The following is a 16634-nucleotide window of genomic DNA, read 5'->3' as shown; positions in this document are numbered from 1 at the left end:
AGTCCAGAAATATTCTTTTTGACTCAAAACTGAACAGCCTGCACTTAACTGATCATAACTTACTGTAGAAAGCTCCAAATTTAGATTAGTAAAATTCATTGGAAAGCTAACTGAAATATCTTTCCAATGATGTATGACTCGAAAATTAATTCGATCTCAAGCAGTATAGTTTAATTTCCAAAGATGCCCCTTCTGCACAGAAATTCTGCTCACTTGATTAATGTAAGAACTTGAACTGCACTTGGTATAACGTGAATACCAAATATTTCAAACACCCGTGTTAATGTCTGCACTTGAGAATCGGTTATTAATTATGTACGCATAAATGTATAACAAGTCAAACCAATGTTCTTTACAAAATGTAGAGTCCAAATATAATTTTTAAAATTTAACTTTCTGATTCATATACTTGTGAAACAAGCTCAATTAATTGTCTTCCCAGATAGTTAAGCTAGAGGGGGGCAGTTAAACCAGGCAGTGTTTGGTCTAAGTAGCCTAGCTGTTTGATAAAATACATCAATGAACGAATACTTGGCAAGTCGGCGGGAAAGCTGTATATGAATTCTACAGCACGGAAGACACCAATAACAAGGCATGATACTGAAAGGTCTTGAAGTGTCCAAAATCAAAGAAGATCAGTGGACAAGATTGAGAGCCAAGCATCAAGGGTCAAGATTGATCGTAGAATAAAACAATAGTGCACAACATACCTTATCGTCTTTGTATTCTAGCTACATCAATTCTTAGCCCTTACCGGCTGTAAATAGTATACTAGATCTCTGTATGAATATGACATTGTGCTATCAATACAATTATGTCGCTTCACATAAGTGTTGTCCTTTATTCTCTTTGCACTTCTTTCTCAACCCTTGGCTTTAGTTTCCGTAAATTAATCTCTTTCACTCGAACTTAGTGTTCTCTAAACATTTCACTCTTTTATGTCCCAGTTGTCAGTCTGATGAAAGGAATGTTTGAGTCTCCATGGGACTAACCAAGTTGAGGACACAAACCTACCAATAGGTGTCCAAAGCATTGGTGGCAATGAGAAACACTTCTTGAACTTGAAGTTTTGTTCAATAAATTAAATCATATTCTTTTAGTGTAGCTTGACTTCTTAGCCTACAGCCAAACCACCATTCTGCCTAAGCACATGCGAAAAAAAGAGAAAATATATAACCAAGGTCATCATTAGCATTTCTTGGAAGAACTAAATCAACTCTACCCATGGAAATAAGACGACTACAACAGTTTTCTCAAGAACAAAAATATCAATGTAAAAGATATAAGATTTTTATACTTATTACATGAATTCAAAATAACTATCAATGAAAGCAAACGAAATTAACTTAAATTTCCTATCCTTTTACTCAATGTGTCTCTTATCTTGAGTAATCTGGTAACAATATCTTTTGCATTGATCCTCTTTTTCGGTGATTCCATTGTACACTCCAGAGCCAAACTAAAGATAGACAACAAACATTGCTCCTTTGCGGCAAAATATTTTTCCTCTCCACTTAGCAGAGTTTTGTCCACAACTTCCACTAATGATTTAGGAAGCAAATCATTAACCCAACGCTTTAAGCTCAATTCTACAACAAAAATTTCATCTGTGGGTTTTTTCTTGGTAAAAGTTTCCATCAACATAATCCCATAGCTGTAAACATCACTTTTTGTAGATACTTTTCCTTCTATGCCATACTCTATGAATCAAATTAATTTCACAATTAGATAAATAATCAATAACATTTTGATGTGAGGATTGTAAAAATCAATAAGCTGGAAAATTTAAAATGAACTAAAAAAAAGTTGTTTGAAGCAAACCTGGTGCCATATAACCTATAGTGGCAAGGGTTTTTGTTCGCATCGTAGACTCATCTTCTCCACTTAAAAGCTTTGCTATGCCAAAATCACTCAAATGAGCAACCATATTTTCGTCCAACAATACATTATTAGGCTTTAAGTCACAATGAATGATAGGAGTTGAATGATCGAAGTGGAGATATTTTAAAGCTGATGCAACGTCAATCATTATGTTCAACCTTTGAAAAATATTCAGCACATAATTGCTAGAATGCAGCCAATCCTCCAAGCTCCCATTGGACATGTATTCTAGGACTAATGCTTTGAATTCATGGTTCGAACAACTGCTGATAACTTTGAGAAGGTTTCGATGGCGAATATTTTTTAACAATTCACATTCAACTTCAAAACTCTTCAATGTACTTGTACATTGCTGGTGAAACACTTTTATTGCAATCTTCATCCCATCTTCAAGTCTTGCTCTATAAACAGAACCAAAGCCTCCTACGCCAATTATATTGTTTTCAGCAAAATTTTCTGTTGCTTGTAAAAGTTCTAAGTATGAAAATCTTCTCAGTGTTGCTCGTGATGACAAGATACTATCATTTGACAGCATTGTGCTCCCTTTTCCCCATTCGATCAGCTTACATTTGAGAGCTAGAGTGATTGCTATTGTTAGAGCAATACTCAATGGCAAAACAATCTCAATGAGAAGTATCTTTTTCCTTGATTTATGTTCTGTCCTCGGCTTGCTAACTTTGCATGGTTGGACTTGAAGATTTGGTAAACCACACAATAACTCATTTCCCATAAATGACTCAGCTGTGAAGTTGGCAAAAATTCCTCCACTAGGAATCTCACCTTCTAGTTCATTGAAAGAGAGATTTAACTCTCGGAGGTAAAAGAGTTTCTCCATGGATTTTGGAATAGACCCAGAGATTTTATTATTTGACAAATTCAAAACCTCCAAACTTGTCAAGTCACCAAATGATTCAGGAATTTGCCCTTCCAATCTATTATATGCTAGGTCCATAATTTGAAGGTTTTTTAGTCCTCCAATTGTGGCTGGGATATCACCGGATAAGTTATTTTTTGATAAATCTATTCTTACAAGCACCTTCAAATTTCCTATGTCTAAGGAAAGAGGACCAACCAAGAAATTTGATGAAATGTTAAAGATCAAGATGTCTTTTAGGCTCCAGAAAGTTGAGGGAATGACAGAAGTAAACCTATTGAACCCTAAGTAGATAGATCTTAGAGAAGTGAGATTACTTACGCATGAAGGTATAGATCCTGAAAGCCTATTGTCAAGTAAGGCCAATTTAGCCAGCCTAGCTAGATGGCAAAGCTCATCTGGGAATGAACCTACCAATTTATTGAATGCAAGATCTAAGCCTTGGAGTTTCTGTAGTCGGCCAAATGTAATTGGAATTGGTCCAGTCAATTTATTGCCTTCTAATACTAAGGTCAACAAGTTGCTTAAATTGCTAATTGCTTGAGGAATGTTGCCACTAATACTGCAATTGGCGATGACAAGTGTTTCCAAAGACTTAGAAAGATTTCCTATTGAACTTGGAAGGAAGCCGTCAAGTGGATTGCCTGCTAAGTTTAAGAATCTTAATTTCTTGCAATCTGCCAAAGAGGAAAGAAAGCTCAATTTTGAGGTTGAAGATGTCAAGGAGTTATTAGCCAAGCTGAGCCACTCAAGGTTTCTTAAATTACCAATTGTGTTTGGAATAAAGCCCGAAAATGTGTTTCCTCCCAACTCTAGAACGGTGAGCTTAGAAGCATTGGTGATGGAACTAGGAATGGTTCCAGAAAATCTATTAAGTGCCAAGTCAAGAATCTCAATAGTTGGAAGTGAAAGGTCTATTCTTGATGGAAGACTTCCGGAGAGAGAGTTATTTATGAGGATAACTACCTTCAGTGTTGACATGTTGAAGATTGTAGCTGATACCACACCAACTAGGTTGTTCATTCCTAGCACTAAAGCCTCTAGATTTCGAAGATTAGCGATTTCGTGGGGTATCTCACCTGGTAAATTAACATAGATGCAAAAAATCTCACTTACAAGATCTTGTCTAAAGTATTGAAGAAAGATAACAAGTGACAAATTAAAATAAACAAGTGATAAATTAAAATATTTAGATAGCATTATGAAACTTACCGTGGAGTTTGTTGTAGCCGAGATCTATCCCTTTGAGCGTAGTCAAGTTGCCGATTTCTTTTGGTATTGCACCGGACAAATTATTGGACTGCAAATTCAATTCTTGCAGTTGTTTGCAATTTGATAAAGCTGAAGGAATTTTGCCATGCAACATGTTTTTGTCCAGAAAAAGGGCTTTCAAATAAGGAAGATAGTTGCAAATATTTTTCGGAAGCTCACCAGAAAGTCTGTTATTGGTCAAACGAATGTCTAATATTGAAGACATGTTGATGACGGAGGAAGACACTGAACCAGAGAGCTGGTTATCAGTGAAGTCTAGAAATTTTAGCGTATGCATGGTGTAGATGGAGGGGGGAATGCTTCCAGAAAGCTTATTATGACTAAGATTAAGTGTTGTGAGTGAAGAGAGGTTTCCAAGTTGAGGAGGGATGGTGCCTTGTAGATTGAATTGAGAAATATCTAAGGCTGTGACTCTATGGCTATTGACATCACAAGTGATGCCAATCCAGGAACAAACAGAGGTATTCGAGGTCCAATTATGGGCAAAAAGGTTGGTCGGATCGTAAGTTATATGATCTTTCAGGGCAAGAAGAGCTTGTTGGTCTGCGGTAATATTGTTGCTTGCTGCTGCTGTTGCTGCAACAACCAAGCAAAGAAGCAGGCAGTGGGTTAATGACACAATGATCATACTGAGACTAAGGTTTCTCTCTATGAAAGATTGCTTTGTTTGTTACTGGTCAATTTCGTAGTGCACGGTGTTTCGATTGCTGAAGATATATATAATGCAAATGTCAATCTCGTGGTGTTTGTGATTGTGATTAAGCAAGACTGGAAGAGATTAATCACTCAGTGCCGGTCAATTTGGTTGGAAGACTTTTTTTTTCTTTTAATAATTTCAGAAAATCAAAAGAATATTGAAATGGGATGATTCTGACTGCGTGACGGGAACTTTCTCATCATCATCTCAATAAACATCATGTAAATTACACTTACCCATTAATGAAGTATTTATTTTGTCAAAATATTTGAAAATGTTCGCTCTTTCATTCCTTAAAAAAAAAAAAACACGGACTTCAAATTTTTTTTCGGACAAAATGGCTTATTAGAAAACACATAATAAATGTTAAATCCCTAAAGGTAAAATTTTATAAAAAAAATTATAAATCTGTTGTGAAATGGAACTATAAGGTTAAAATTTACAAACGAAGAAGATGATAGGTTTCTATACATACAAAAAAGCATGTGGGCAGGCCATTTTAACCTAGGCTTTAGGTTATCCTATAAAAGTCAAAGATAGTGGATCACTGGATCTTAATTCAAAAAGATAATGGGAGACATGAAGAGATAAGAAGCCACAGGTGACATAATTTTTGGCGCCAGGAACCACCACTAAACTTGTAAATTTACCATATTCGGACATGTTAATCGAACTGAGCGGTGATAGAGATTAGAGGGCCAACGAGAAACGACGTGTCTTTGTGCCCTTTTTTTTATAAAATAAGTTCCTCTCTTTGGCCGACTCAAAAACCAAGAACTTGCCCGCAATTTATAAAATGCTTTCATTTGTATTAAAAAATGATATACGTTTGTACATAGTCAAGAATTGGATGCATTAGTCTTGCTATCAATGCTCAATTATTATTATCTTTTTTCTTTGGCGAGTTTTCTGTAGCCACAAACTTGCATTTTAGATAATTGATTCTACAGGTAAGTGGATGGTATAGAAATTGACATATTTGTCTGTGCACTCACATGCCGTGTTTTCCTTTGGTTGGTGTTGCATAATAGATTGAAAACAAAAGCTGAGATTTCAAGAAGACATGTTCACTTAGATAGCAGTTGTGATCGTTGCGGTGATGGAGATGAGAATACTTTGCATGTGTTACGGGACTGCATGGTAGCTAGGAGATTTTGGTACGCCATCCTCCCGATACATCAACGTCAATATTTTTTCTCTCTGAACTTGAAAGACTGGATGAGCTATAATTTGACGAACGCGGACCAGTTTGGATAAGATCTCAGTTGGAATATTTACTTTGGGGTAGCTATATGGCGTCTCTGGTTTTGGCGTAATAAATTTTTATTTCAAGACAGGACTTGGGATTGTGCTACTATGATATCTGAAGTCAAGATAAAAGCTACAGAATTTCAACGGATTAGTACCACACCCATGGGCATGAATAATCACCGGGTTGCGAAGTGGATATATTGGTCTCCTCCATTCTGGCCTTGGTGTAAGTTAAATACTGATGGTGCTGCAAAAAAGACAGGGGAAGCAAGTGCAGGCGGTCTTATCAGAGATCATAATGGGGCTTGGGTGGCCGGCTTTGGAATGAATATTGGATCGTGTTCGGTTACAGTAGCTGAGCTTTGGGGCCTATATCAAGGTTTAAATATTGCTTGGCAAAATGGGATCCGATGAAGTTGACAGCATCTGTATTCTCCAACTAGTCACCACCCCTATGATCACAACTAATGAGCTATCTCCTTTGATTAAGTCAATTAAAGATCTCATTAGTTGGTGCATTACCATTAATCATGTTTACAGGGAGGCTAATTTTGCAGCGGACTTCTTAGCAAACCATGCCCTATCTTTTCCTTTGGGTCTTCATTTGTTCCCAAATCCTCCTCCTGGTATCATTGCTTACCTTCAGCATGACATGTATGGGGTAGCTTACCCACGTTTTATTTTTCCTTAGCTCTTTTTAGAGCCCCTTTGTATCAAAAAAAAAAAAAGAACTTTTAATAACTTATTTTTGTTAATATTCTTACTCTGTCATCGCATAATTTTTAGGTGAATGGATATGATACGTGTTATTGTCTTGTATAATGATAAATGAATTAATCAAAGTAATGAATACAAGTTCAATGCATTCCTAAACTTCCTAACTCAAGTTTTCTTTTATTTTTTTAACTTAGTTACTTATAAGGGTATTTGTGTACTTTCACTTGTTATTGGGTCATAATCTTGGCATGTAAATAATTGGGTCATAGTCTTGCATTTAGCAAGTATTGAGTCATATCCCGTGCAATTTCCTCCCAAATTTACCATGAATCATGAAAACAACCTTCTGATAGTGACGCATATTGAGGTGTGGAAATGATATTAGAAGCCATTTTAATTATGTAATTTTTTCCATTGGAAAATTAACATTAGAATAAATAATGGTGGAACATTTTGGATTGTAGCACTTTTATCTCACGGGCGGCAGCCAGCAGCAATGTGAACAATGGAAAAAAGCAAAGTTCTTTGTTCGTTAAAAATTTCGATTTGAGATGACTCTTCAGAAACGTGGCCAACGGATACCAACAGCTTTAGGCCAACAATTAATTAAATAAAGATCCATTTTTTATTTTTTATTTTATATATATATTTTTATATAGAGTCGCTATTTTGACCTGGTTAGCTGCCAGTTAACTTCTTCTTCTAATATACTAGCATTTGGTTTATCTGAAGTTGGAGCAAAAATAATCATCAAATTCACTTAAAAACCATCAAAAGTAAATAAAATGTTTGTTGGTGAAGGTGTTCGATAAAATGAACAAATTGTTTGATCAATTGGCTCAGAGAAGTAAAGGCCAGGCATTCGACATCACCAAGCAACAGGTCATGATCGCATAATATTACTGGCATGCAATCTTCTGATCTGGCAAATGTGAGAGATCACTCAGCCTGAACAGATCTAGAGGATAAGATCAGCATATAAGAAGACAAGCATGCAGTTGTATGGATGAAAGGACAACCAAACGAGCCGTCGGATTAATGAATTAATTAATAGACCTTTGGATAAGTTTGCATAGCATTATTAGCATAATGCACATCTTAGAGAACAAGAAACGATCTTGTATGAATGTAGTAAGCCACCTCTAGACCAGCAGCTATTCTTTTGTCATTTTCTATTTTTAATTGATATTTAATATACTTAATTAATGGAGCCTCTTCTCAGTTCCAATTTCAGTATGATATTCTGATATCAATAAAATTATGTCGCTTTATATGTATAAATTTTGTACTTTATTCTTTTTGCATTATTTTCTGAATCATGGGCGAGGGGATGAATGCATGTCTTCAACTTGAAGTTACACGTGCTCAATGAAATTAAATCACACACACACACACACACACACACATACACATATTTATATACTTAATGCAGCACTAAACTAGATCAGAATTCCATCTAAATATAAGCCAAAAAGAGCAAGCATACAAACCAAACGATTGTGGTTCAGTTGGCGACCTAGGCTGGGTAAGTGGGAAGAGCTCTTAGCTTCGATCCCCACTAAACACACTTTTTTTGGAGGGGTAAGGAGCCTTAACTGTGACTACACCCCAAATTCGGATTAGTCGGGACCCAATGCGGTAGCCGGGTGGTTTAAACAAAAAAAAAATATTAAGTATACAAAGGAGACCAATAGTTATATATCAAACTAGGAAATAGAACCGCACTTCGTGCTGCTTTAAAAAAAAAATTTAGTCTTATTTTTTTTATTACTTTGCACTTAATGAAACTGATAAAAAATATAAATTTTTTTTTTAAAGATGACTCAGCCTTATAAAACTAATGTTATTTATGAAAGTTAATTATTTTTTTGTTAACATTAAAAATATATATTAATGTGTATAGTTAAGTGTACACAACCTTTTCATCAATAAAAATTATGTTCACACTAATCAACTCTCCATTTTTTTTGTATTAACATACTCCCACATCTTACAAAGTCTAACCCTTATCATCTAACTATCTTTATCATTGTTTAACTCATGAAGAAAAGAGTACTCCATGAAGCACACAATACTAAAAATTTAAATAAATCAAAAAATAAAAACACAAGAACATTTCTAAAGAGGATGTTGGTTAAATAATAAAAAAAAAACCCAAACATAACAAATCTTAAATGCTTAATATTTATAGAGTTTGAAGAAGCCAAAAGACACTAAATAAAAGGTTGCATAATTAAATATGAGATTATGACATTAAAATTAGGTCCTAGTGGCATTGGTGAGGAAAGATTAAGGAATATTCCTTCCTATATTAATTAGTTGATGTATTTTAAACCACTAAAGTTTAGTTGTTGGCTTAATAAAATAAATGAATATTTCAAAACTTATAATTAATTTATTATTAATAGTTACATATTGTTGAATTTAAATAGAAAGAGGAAGAGACATGTAATCTTTTGTAATCTATTAATTATTTTCTATTTTTAATATTTTTTAATGTAATCATTTTTTAATCTCAACCAATATATTAGATAATAGAGAATATAAAAAGATGAGAAATAATAATGCCATAAATCTTAACTACTTAATATTTATAGAGTTTGAAGAAGCCAAAGGGCACTAAATAAAGGTTGCATAATTAAATATGAAATTATAGCATTAAAATTAGACCCTAATGGCATTGTTGATGAAAGATGAAGGAACATTCCTTCCAATATTAATTAATTGATATATTTAAGCCACTAAAGTTTAATTGTTAGCATAATAAAATAAATAAATGTTTCAAGATTTATAATTAATTATTATTAATGGTTACATATTATTGAATTTAAATAGAAAGAGGAAGAGACATGTAATCTTTTATAATCTAATAATTATTTTTTATTTTTAATATTTTGTAAAGTAATTATTTTTTAATTTCAACTAATTTATTAGATAATAGATAATAGGAAATGATGAGAAATGGTAATGCCACATCACCTCTTATAGTCCCAACTTTATATATATATATATATATATATAGATATAGATTTTTAATATTTTGTAATGTAATTATTTTTTAATCTCAATTAATATATTAGATAATAGAGAATAAAAAAAGATGAGAAATAATGATGCCACAAATCTTAAATATTTAATGTTTATGGAGTTTGAAGAAGCCAAAAGGCACTAAACAAAAGATTGAATAATTAAATGTGAGATTATGACATTAAAATTAGGCTCTAATGGCATTATTGAGGGAAGATGAAGGAACCTTCCTTCCTATATTAATTAATTGATGTATTTTAAGCCACTAAAATTTAATTGTTGACATAATAAAATAAATAAATGTTCCAAGACTTATAATTAATTATTATTAATGGTTACATATTGTTGAATTTAAATAGAAAGAGGAAAAGACATGTAATCATTTATAATCTAATAATTATTTTCTATTTTAATATTTTGTAATGTAATTATTTTTTAATTTCAACCAATTTATTAGATAATAGAGAATATGAAATGATGAGAAATGGTGATGCCACATCACTTCTTGTAGTCCCAACTTTATATATATACTAGAAAATAGAACCGCGTTTCACGCGGCTTTGAAAAAAGAATTTAGTATTATCATTTTTTCTTACTTTACACTTGATGAAACTAATAAAAATATGAATTGATTTTTTTTTAAGATGAGGTAGCCTTATAAAAAACTAAAAAAGCTATTAGCCAGCAATATAAATAAAGAAGCAACGCAATATAAAGAATAAAATGAGAGAATATATTATAGAGTGATTTTATTCATTCCAATTTGTGTGTGTACAAAACAAAAAGATGAGCTCTCCTTTTATAGTTACATAATCACTCCATGAAATTAATGAAAAATTATGGATCATAATTCCTTATGAGATAGTGGGAGTTATAGGGAAGGTAAAGGTTGCTAATGAGAGATAGTGGGGAGACTAAGAGATATATGTTATGAACATCTACATTTATTTTAATAAATTCATAACACTCCCCCTTGGATGTTCATTACAAAGAATATGTCTCATTAAAATCTTTACATAATTGTTATTGTGTAATAACAATCAAATTAATTATGAGAAGATGAAAAGTCAAATTTAAAAGAAAATTTCTCTATTTATTAGATAATAGAGAATATACAAAGATGAGAAATGGTGATGCCACATCACCTCCTCAAGTCCTAACTATATATATATATATATATATATATATATATATTTGTATATCAAACATACATATCTAAGCATTAAAAGAACTCTCCCCATGATGATGAAACAAAGTTTCGTAAAGTTAAAGAAAAAAAAAGAATGAAGGAGAATTTATAATATTCTTACCCTCATTTCATGGATTCAAATGAAGTATCAATGGCAAAAAATGAAATTAATCTAAATTTGCTAACCTTTTGCTCAATGTATCTCTAATTTTCAATAGTCTAGTCACAATATCTTTTGCATTGATCCTTTTTTCAGGCAATTCCATTGCACACTCCATAGCCAAACCCAAGATAGATAACACACATTGCTCTTTTGCGACAAAACCTTTTTTCTCTCCACTTAGCAGAGTTTTGTCCACAACTTCCATCAATGAAATAGGTAGCAAGTTATTAACCCAATCCTTTAAGCTCAATTCTTCAACAAACATTCTATCTGTGGGTTTCTTCCTAGTAAATGTTTCCATTAACACAATCCCATAGCCATAAATATCACTTCTTGTAGATACTTGTCCTTCCATGCCATACTCTAGAAATCAAGATAATCCAAAAATTTGATAAATAATAAATAGTATCTAAAAAATAATTGTGGAAAAATAATTAATTGGAATATTTAAAATGATAGAAAAACTAAATGATGTTTTCAGACAAACCCGGTGCCATATAGCTTGTTGTAGCAAGGGTTTGTGTTCACGTCATTGACTAATCTTCTCTGCTTAAGAGTTTTGCAATACCAAAATCACTTAAATGAGCAACCATGTCCTCATCCAACAATACACTAATGGGTTTTAAGTCACAATGAATTATAGGAGTCGTATGACCAAAATAGAGATATTCCAGTGTTGATGTAGCATCTATCATTATATTCAACCTCTGGAAAATATCCAACATGCAAGTGCTAGAATACAAGCAATTCTCCAAGCTCCCCTTGGGCATATATTCCAGGACTAAAGCTTTGAAATCATCGTTTGAACAACTACTGATAACTTTGACAAGATTTGGGTGACGAATACTTTTCATCACTTCACATTGAGCTTCAAAACTCTTTAATGCCCTTGCACATTCTTGGTGAAACACTTTGACGGCAACCTCAATCCCATCACGAAGTCTTGCTCGATAAACGGAACCAAAACTTCCCATGCCAATTAAGTTTTCTTCACAAAATTTATTTGTTGCACGCAAAAGATCTAAGTACGAAAGTCTTCTTAATGTTGCTTGCGATGGTAAGATACCATCATTTGACACATCCAAACCTCTTTTTCCACATTTGGTCAACTTATATTTGAGAGCCAAAATAATCACAACAATTATTAGAGCTGTACTCAATGGCAAAACAATTACTAGGGGAAGCATATTTTTCCTTGATTTTTGATGTTTCCCTGGCTTGTTAAGTTTGCATGGTGGGACTTGTAGATTTGGTGAACCACACAATGGCTCATTTCCTTTGAATGACATGGCTGTAAAGTTAACAAAAGGCCCTCCTCTTAGAATTTCTCCTTCTAGTTTGTTGAAAGAGAGACTTAGCTCTTTGAGGTATAACAATTTCTCTAAAGAGGTAGGAATAAGCCCATAGATTTCATTATTTGACAAATTCAAAATCTCTAAACTTGCCACATCTAATTTGTTGTATGCTAAGGAGAGAGTCTTTAGACTTATTAGTCCTCCAATTGTGGCTGGCATATCACTTGATAAATTATTTCTTGATAAATTTATTTCTACTACAGCCTTCAAATTTCCTATGTCTAAAGAAAGAGGACCTTCTAAAGAATTTGAGGAAAAGTCAAAATTCAGGATGTCCTTTAGGTTCCAAAAAGTTGAAGGTATAACCGAAATTATCTTATTCGAGCTTAATGTCACGAGATGAGTGTTTTGTGCAGCAAACCCGTGCGACACTTAGATAACTTTGTCGAATGTTGCTAAGTAAGCCTTTGAGCTTCTCGACTAGCTAAGCCTAGAGATTTTCGAAGAGATAGAGAGAAGAGAGCAATGGAGCCGAATGAAGAGAATTGTATTACTCACAAGAGAGATTACAAGAGAGCTTACAATGCTTGAGTTGCTTGCTCAATGCTTATTGTTCAAATGCCTAATGCCATCCCATATTTATAGGGGAGGCTTGCCAAGCTCTAGAGATTCTAGAGAATTCTACCACTCCCTAGTTATTTACATGTGCTGGAATTGTATAGAGAATTCTAGAGTATTTACAAGCTCAATGTGCTAGAGTTGCCTAGAACTTTCCGAAATTGGGCCAAGCTAGCACTCTTGGCCTTGTGTTGGCTCTCTAGCCCAAAATGGTGGGCAATTGGGCTAGCAACTTGGGCGGTCCGTAACATCCTCCCCCACCTAAGCTCGCGGCGTCCTCGTCGCGTTCTCGTGCTTGAAATTCTGGATGTGCTCAGCGAATTGCCACAAATCATCTTCACGTTCCCAAGTGGCTTCACTCTCGGGGAGGTTTTTCCACTTCACCAAGTACTCGCTATGTGCTGGCACGCCTCTCTTCGAAACCACGGGATCTGCAATGATGTAGTCCACATCTTTGTCGAATGCGGTGACAACGGCGGTTGGCGCGCGCCTCGATTCTCCGTGACTTTGATCTTCCGTATCTCCATGATATGGTTTGAGAAGGCTCACGTGGAAGACCGGATGGATCTTGAGTCTTAGTGGAAGTTGGAGTTGATACGAGACATTGCCTACACGTCGTACAATTCGGAAGGGTCCCTCGTAGCGCCTCACTAACCCCTTGTGGACTTTCCGCAAAGTCTTAAATTGTTGGGTAGGAGCTTGATCATGACTTGATCACATTCCTTGTACTCAACATGCCATCTCCTTGTATCTGCCCACTTTTTCATCTTCCTCGCGGCTTTGTTGAGATACGCTAACGTGATGTCCGCTTCCTCGTGCCATTCGCGATCGAGCTTGTGTGCTGCGAGACTTGTCCCTCCGTAAGTTGAGGCTATGGCATTGGGGTCATGGGCTGGAATCCCATGATGATCTCGAACGGACTCTTGCCCGTAGCCTCACTTCGCTGCAAGTTATAAGAAAATTGGGCGATGTCAAGCAGCTTCGCCCAATCCCGCTGATGAGCGCTCATGTAGTGCCTCAAATACATCTCGAGGAGGCCATTAATGCGCTCAGTCTGCCCATCGATTTGTGGGTGGAAGCTTGTCGAGAACTTTAGATCGATCCCTAACATATTGAAGAGCTCCGTCCAAAACCGCCCAGTGAACCGAGGATCTCGGTCGCTCACAATACTCTTCGGAACTCCCCAAAGCTTCACAATGTGCTTGATGAATAGGCGGGCTGCCTCGACCACTTTGTAATTGGTTGGTGCGGCAATGAAAGTGGCGTACTTGCTGTAACGGTCGACAACGACCACGATGCTTCCGCAACCTTCGGACTTAGGCAGCGATGTGATAAAGTCCATGGAGACACTTTCCCATGGCCTTGTTGCAAGTGGTAGCGGCTCCAATAATCCGGCTGGGAGTTGGTGATCCACCTTGTGTTGTTGGCACATAAGACAAGTTCGCACATATGCCTCGATATCGTCCCTCATGTGCGGCAAAAAATACGAGGCTTGGACTAGTGCAGTGGTGCACTCGATTCCTGGGTGACCAGCTCACTTAGAGTCGTGGCACTCCTTGATGACTTCTTTTCGTAAATTTCCCCACCTTAGCACGAACAACCGATCTCCCTTGGTGAGGAGGATGTCTTCCTCTTGCCAAAAACGCCTTGTCTTCCCTTCGAGCACCTTTTTCCAGCAAGTCCTTTGCTAGCGGATCTTGTTGGAGGCCTTCCTTGATGCGTGAGACAAACTCAAACTTCGGTTGGCTCATGCTAAGTGTTGCCAATTCGGCCTTGCGGCTTAGATTGTCCGCAACGACATTGGCTTTACCCGATTTGTACTCGAGCTGATAGTCGAATTCCGCAAGGAAATCTTGCCACCTTGCTTGCTTCGGACTCAACTTCTTTTGAGTTTGAAAGTAGCTTGTCACTACGTTGTCCGTCATGATCGTGAAGTGTGAGCCAAGCAAGTAATGACGCCAGACTCTTAGACAATGGATGATGGTTGTCATCTCCTTTTCTTGCACCGTGTAGCGGCGTTCTGTATCGTTTAGCTTTCGACTCTCGAACGCTATGGGGTGGCCTTCTTGCATAAGGACTCCACCTATGGTGAAATCTGAGGCATCTGTTTGAACTTCGAAGGGCTTAGTGTGGTCCAGAAAAGCGAGGACGGGTTCTTCCAAAATTGCTCTTTTCAACTCCTCGAATTCGCGTTGGCACTCTTCGGACCAATGCCACGTTCTGTTTTTCTTGAGCATATCTGTTAAGCGTGCCGCTTTGACTGAGTAGCCCTTGATGAAGTGGCGGTAGTAGTTCACCAACCCAAGGAATGAACGAAGTTCGGGCACTTTCATAGGAGACTCCCATTCGAGGATGGTCTTCACCTTGGCATTCTTTATTATAAGTTTCCCGCTCGCAATCTTGTGGCTAAGGAACTCCACCTCTTGTTGGGCAAACGAGCACTTTTCATCTTGATGAAGAGCTCGTTGTCTAGAAGTACTTGGAGGAGTTGTCGCAAGTGTTGGACATGATCCTCGAGCGTAATGCTATACACCACGATGTCGTCCAAGTACACAACCACAAAACGGTCGAGGAATGGTTGGAGCACCTTGTTCATGAGTGTGCAAAATGTGACGGGTGCATTGGTAAGGCCAAAAGGCATCACAAGGAATTCGAAAGACCCATACCTTGTTGTGCACGTTGTCTTCGGTTCGTCTCCCTTGGCGATGCGCACTTGGTAGTACCGGGAGCGTAAGTCAAGTTTGGTAAAGTACCGAGCTTTGCCAAGCTGGTCGAACAAGTCTACGATCAAGGGAATCAGATACTTGTTCTTGATGGTGATCTTATTGAGCACTCTATAGTCGATGCACATCCGCAACGAGCCATCTTTCTTCTTTTGGAAGAGCACGGGTGCACCGAATGGGGCCTTTGAGGGTAAATATATCTTGCGTCCAGCAAGTTTTTGAGTTGTCCCCGCAACTCCTCAAGTTCGAGTGGCGCCATGCGGTAGGGCTCCAAGGCTGGTGGCTTCGCGCCTTGTTCCAGCTCGATTGCATGATCTACTTCTCGTCGAGGTGGGAGCTTCTTCAGAATTTCGGGAGGCATCACGTCCTTGAACTCATTAAGGACGGATTGTATTCGTGGAGGGACTTGGCTTGGCGATTTTCCACAATCTCCTTCCTCATTTAGTTCTCGAATGGAGACCAAGAAGCTTGGGTCCTTCTTGAACGTCCTTTTGAACTGCATGGCAGAGAGTGTCTTCTCTTTGGACTTGCCTTGCTCCATCGGAACCATGCATGCTTTACTCCCGTCGAGGATGCCTAGGGAGTTTGTAGCGGGCAGCGGGAAGGCATAGACTTGGTCGAAGAATTCCATGCCGAGGACCATCTTAAAGTCATCCATGGGTACGATAGAGAAGTCAAGCTTTCCGCTCCAAGTACCGAGTGTTATGTGCACGCTTTGTGCAATACCCGCAATTGGCTTGGCGGGTGAGAGTACCGCTTTCATCGTGCCTCCTTCCTTGGTGGCCTTGAGGCCTAAGCGCTTGGCCTTGCTACGGACACGAAGTTGTGCGTCGCTCCCGTGTCTAGTAGCGTGCGAATGGACTGGCCATTTATCTTCGCGCTGACATACATGAGTCGTTTCTTGACGAGTGCAGGCTGTTGGCGATT

The 16634-nt window shown here is 36.9% G+C and overlaps 3 protein-coding genes across 3 annotated transcripts; all 3 read right to left on the bottom strand.

Moving 5' to 3' along the window:
- Positions 1-1316: 1316 nt before the first annotated feature.
- LOC127899777 (probable LRR receptor-like serine/threonine-protein kinase At3g47570) lies at positions 1317-4694 on the bottom strand. Its single transcript, XM_052433898.1, has 3 exons — positions 3968-4694; positions 1822-3834; positions 1317-1700 (listed from the first exon to the last, which is right to left on the bottom strand). Exons 1-3 carry the CDS (start codon positions 4653-4655, stop codon positions 1342-1344), a joined length of 3060 nt encoding a protein of 1019 aa, XP_052289858.1. The 5' UTR covers positions 4656-4694; the 3' UTR covers positions 1317-1341.
- A 6381-nt stretch (positions 4695-11075) lies between these two features.
- On the bottom strand, positions 11076-12585 carry LOC127899796 (probable LRR receptor-like serine/threonine-protein kinase At3g47570). The gene is made up of 2 exons (XM_052433917.1): positions 11640-12585; positions 11076-11434 (listed from the first exon to the last, which is right to left on the bottom strand). Exons 1-2 carry the CDS (start codon positions 12583-12585, stop codon positions 11076-11078), a joined length of 1305 nt encoding a protein of 434 aa, XP_052289877.1.
- A 660-nt stretch (positions 12586-13245) lies between these two features.
- On the bottom strand, positions 13246-13806 carry LOC127899795 (uncharacterized). The gene is made up of 2 exons (XM_052433916.1): positions 13744-13806; positions 13246-13662 (listed from the first exon to the last, which is right to left on the bottom strand). The coding sequence occupies exons 1-2, from the start codon at positions 13804-13806 to the stop codon at positions 13246-13248; spliced, it is 480 nt and encodes a 159-aa protein (XP_052289876.1).
- Between the last annotated feature and the right edge of the window lie 2828 nt (positions 13807-16634).

This window comes from Citrus sinensis, chromosome 9 (genome assembly GCF_022201045.2).
Source record: "Citrus sinensis cultivar Valencia sweet orange chromosome 9, DVS_A1.0, whole genome shotgun sequence".
NCBI lineage: Eukaryota > Viridiplantae > Streptophyta > Magnoliopsida > Sapindales > Rutaceae > Citrus > Citrus sinensis.
The sequence above is the reverse complement of the archived record's forward strand: the minus strand, read 5'-3'. Positions and strand labels throughout refer to the sequence as shown.

Excerpts from the sequence above, each read along its gene's own strand:
- LOC127899796 (XM_052433917.1), bottom strand. The coding sequence starts at position 12,585 with ATGCCAGCCACAATTGGAGGACTAATAAGTCTAAAGACTCTCTCCTTA. Across the intron at positions 11,435-11,639 it reads TGCTCATTTAAGTGATTTTG|AGTATGGCATGGAAGGACAA; the intron begins GTATTGCAAAAC and ends CTTGATTTCTAG.
- LOC127899777 (XM_052433898.1), bottom strand. The coding sequence starts at position 4,655 with ATGATCATTGTGTCATTAACCCACTGCCTGCTTCTTTGCTTGGTTGTT. Across the intron at positions 3,835-3,967 it reads CGGCTACAACAAACTCCACG|GTGAGATACCCCACGAAATC; the intron begins GTAAGTTTCATA and ends TTAATTTACCAG. Across the intron at positions 1,701-1,821 it reads TATAGGTTATATGGCACCAG|AGTATGGCATAGAAGGAAAA; the intron begins GTTTGCTTCAAA and ends TTTGATTCATAG.
- LOC127899795 (XM_052433916.1), bottom strand. The coding sequence starts at position 13,806 with ATGGCACGAGGAAGCGGACATCACGTTAGCGTATCTCAACAAAGCCGC. Across the intron at positions 13,663-13,743 it reads GCCGCGAGGAAGATGAAAAA|ACTTTGCGGAAAGTCCACAA; the intron begins GTGGGCAGATAC and ends CAACAATTTAAG.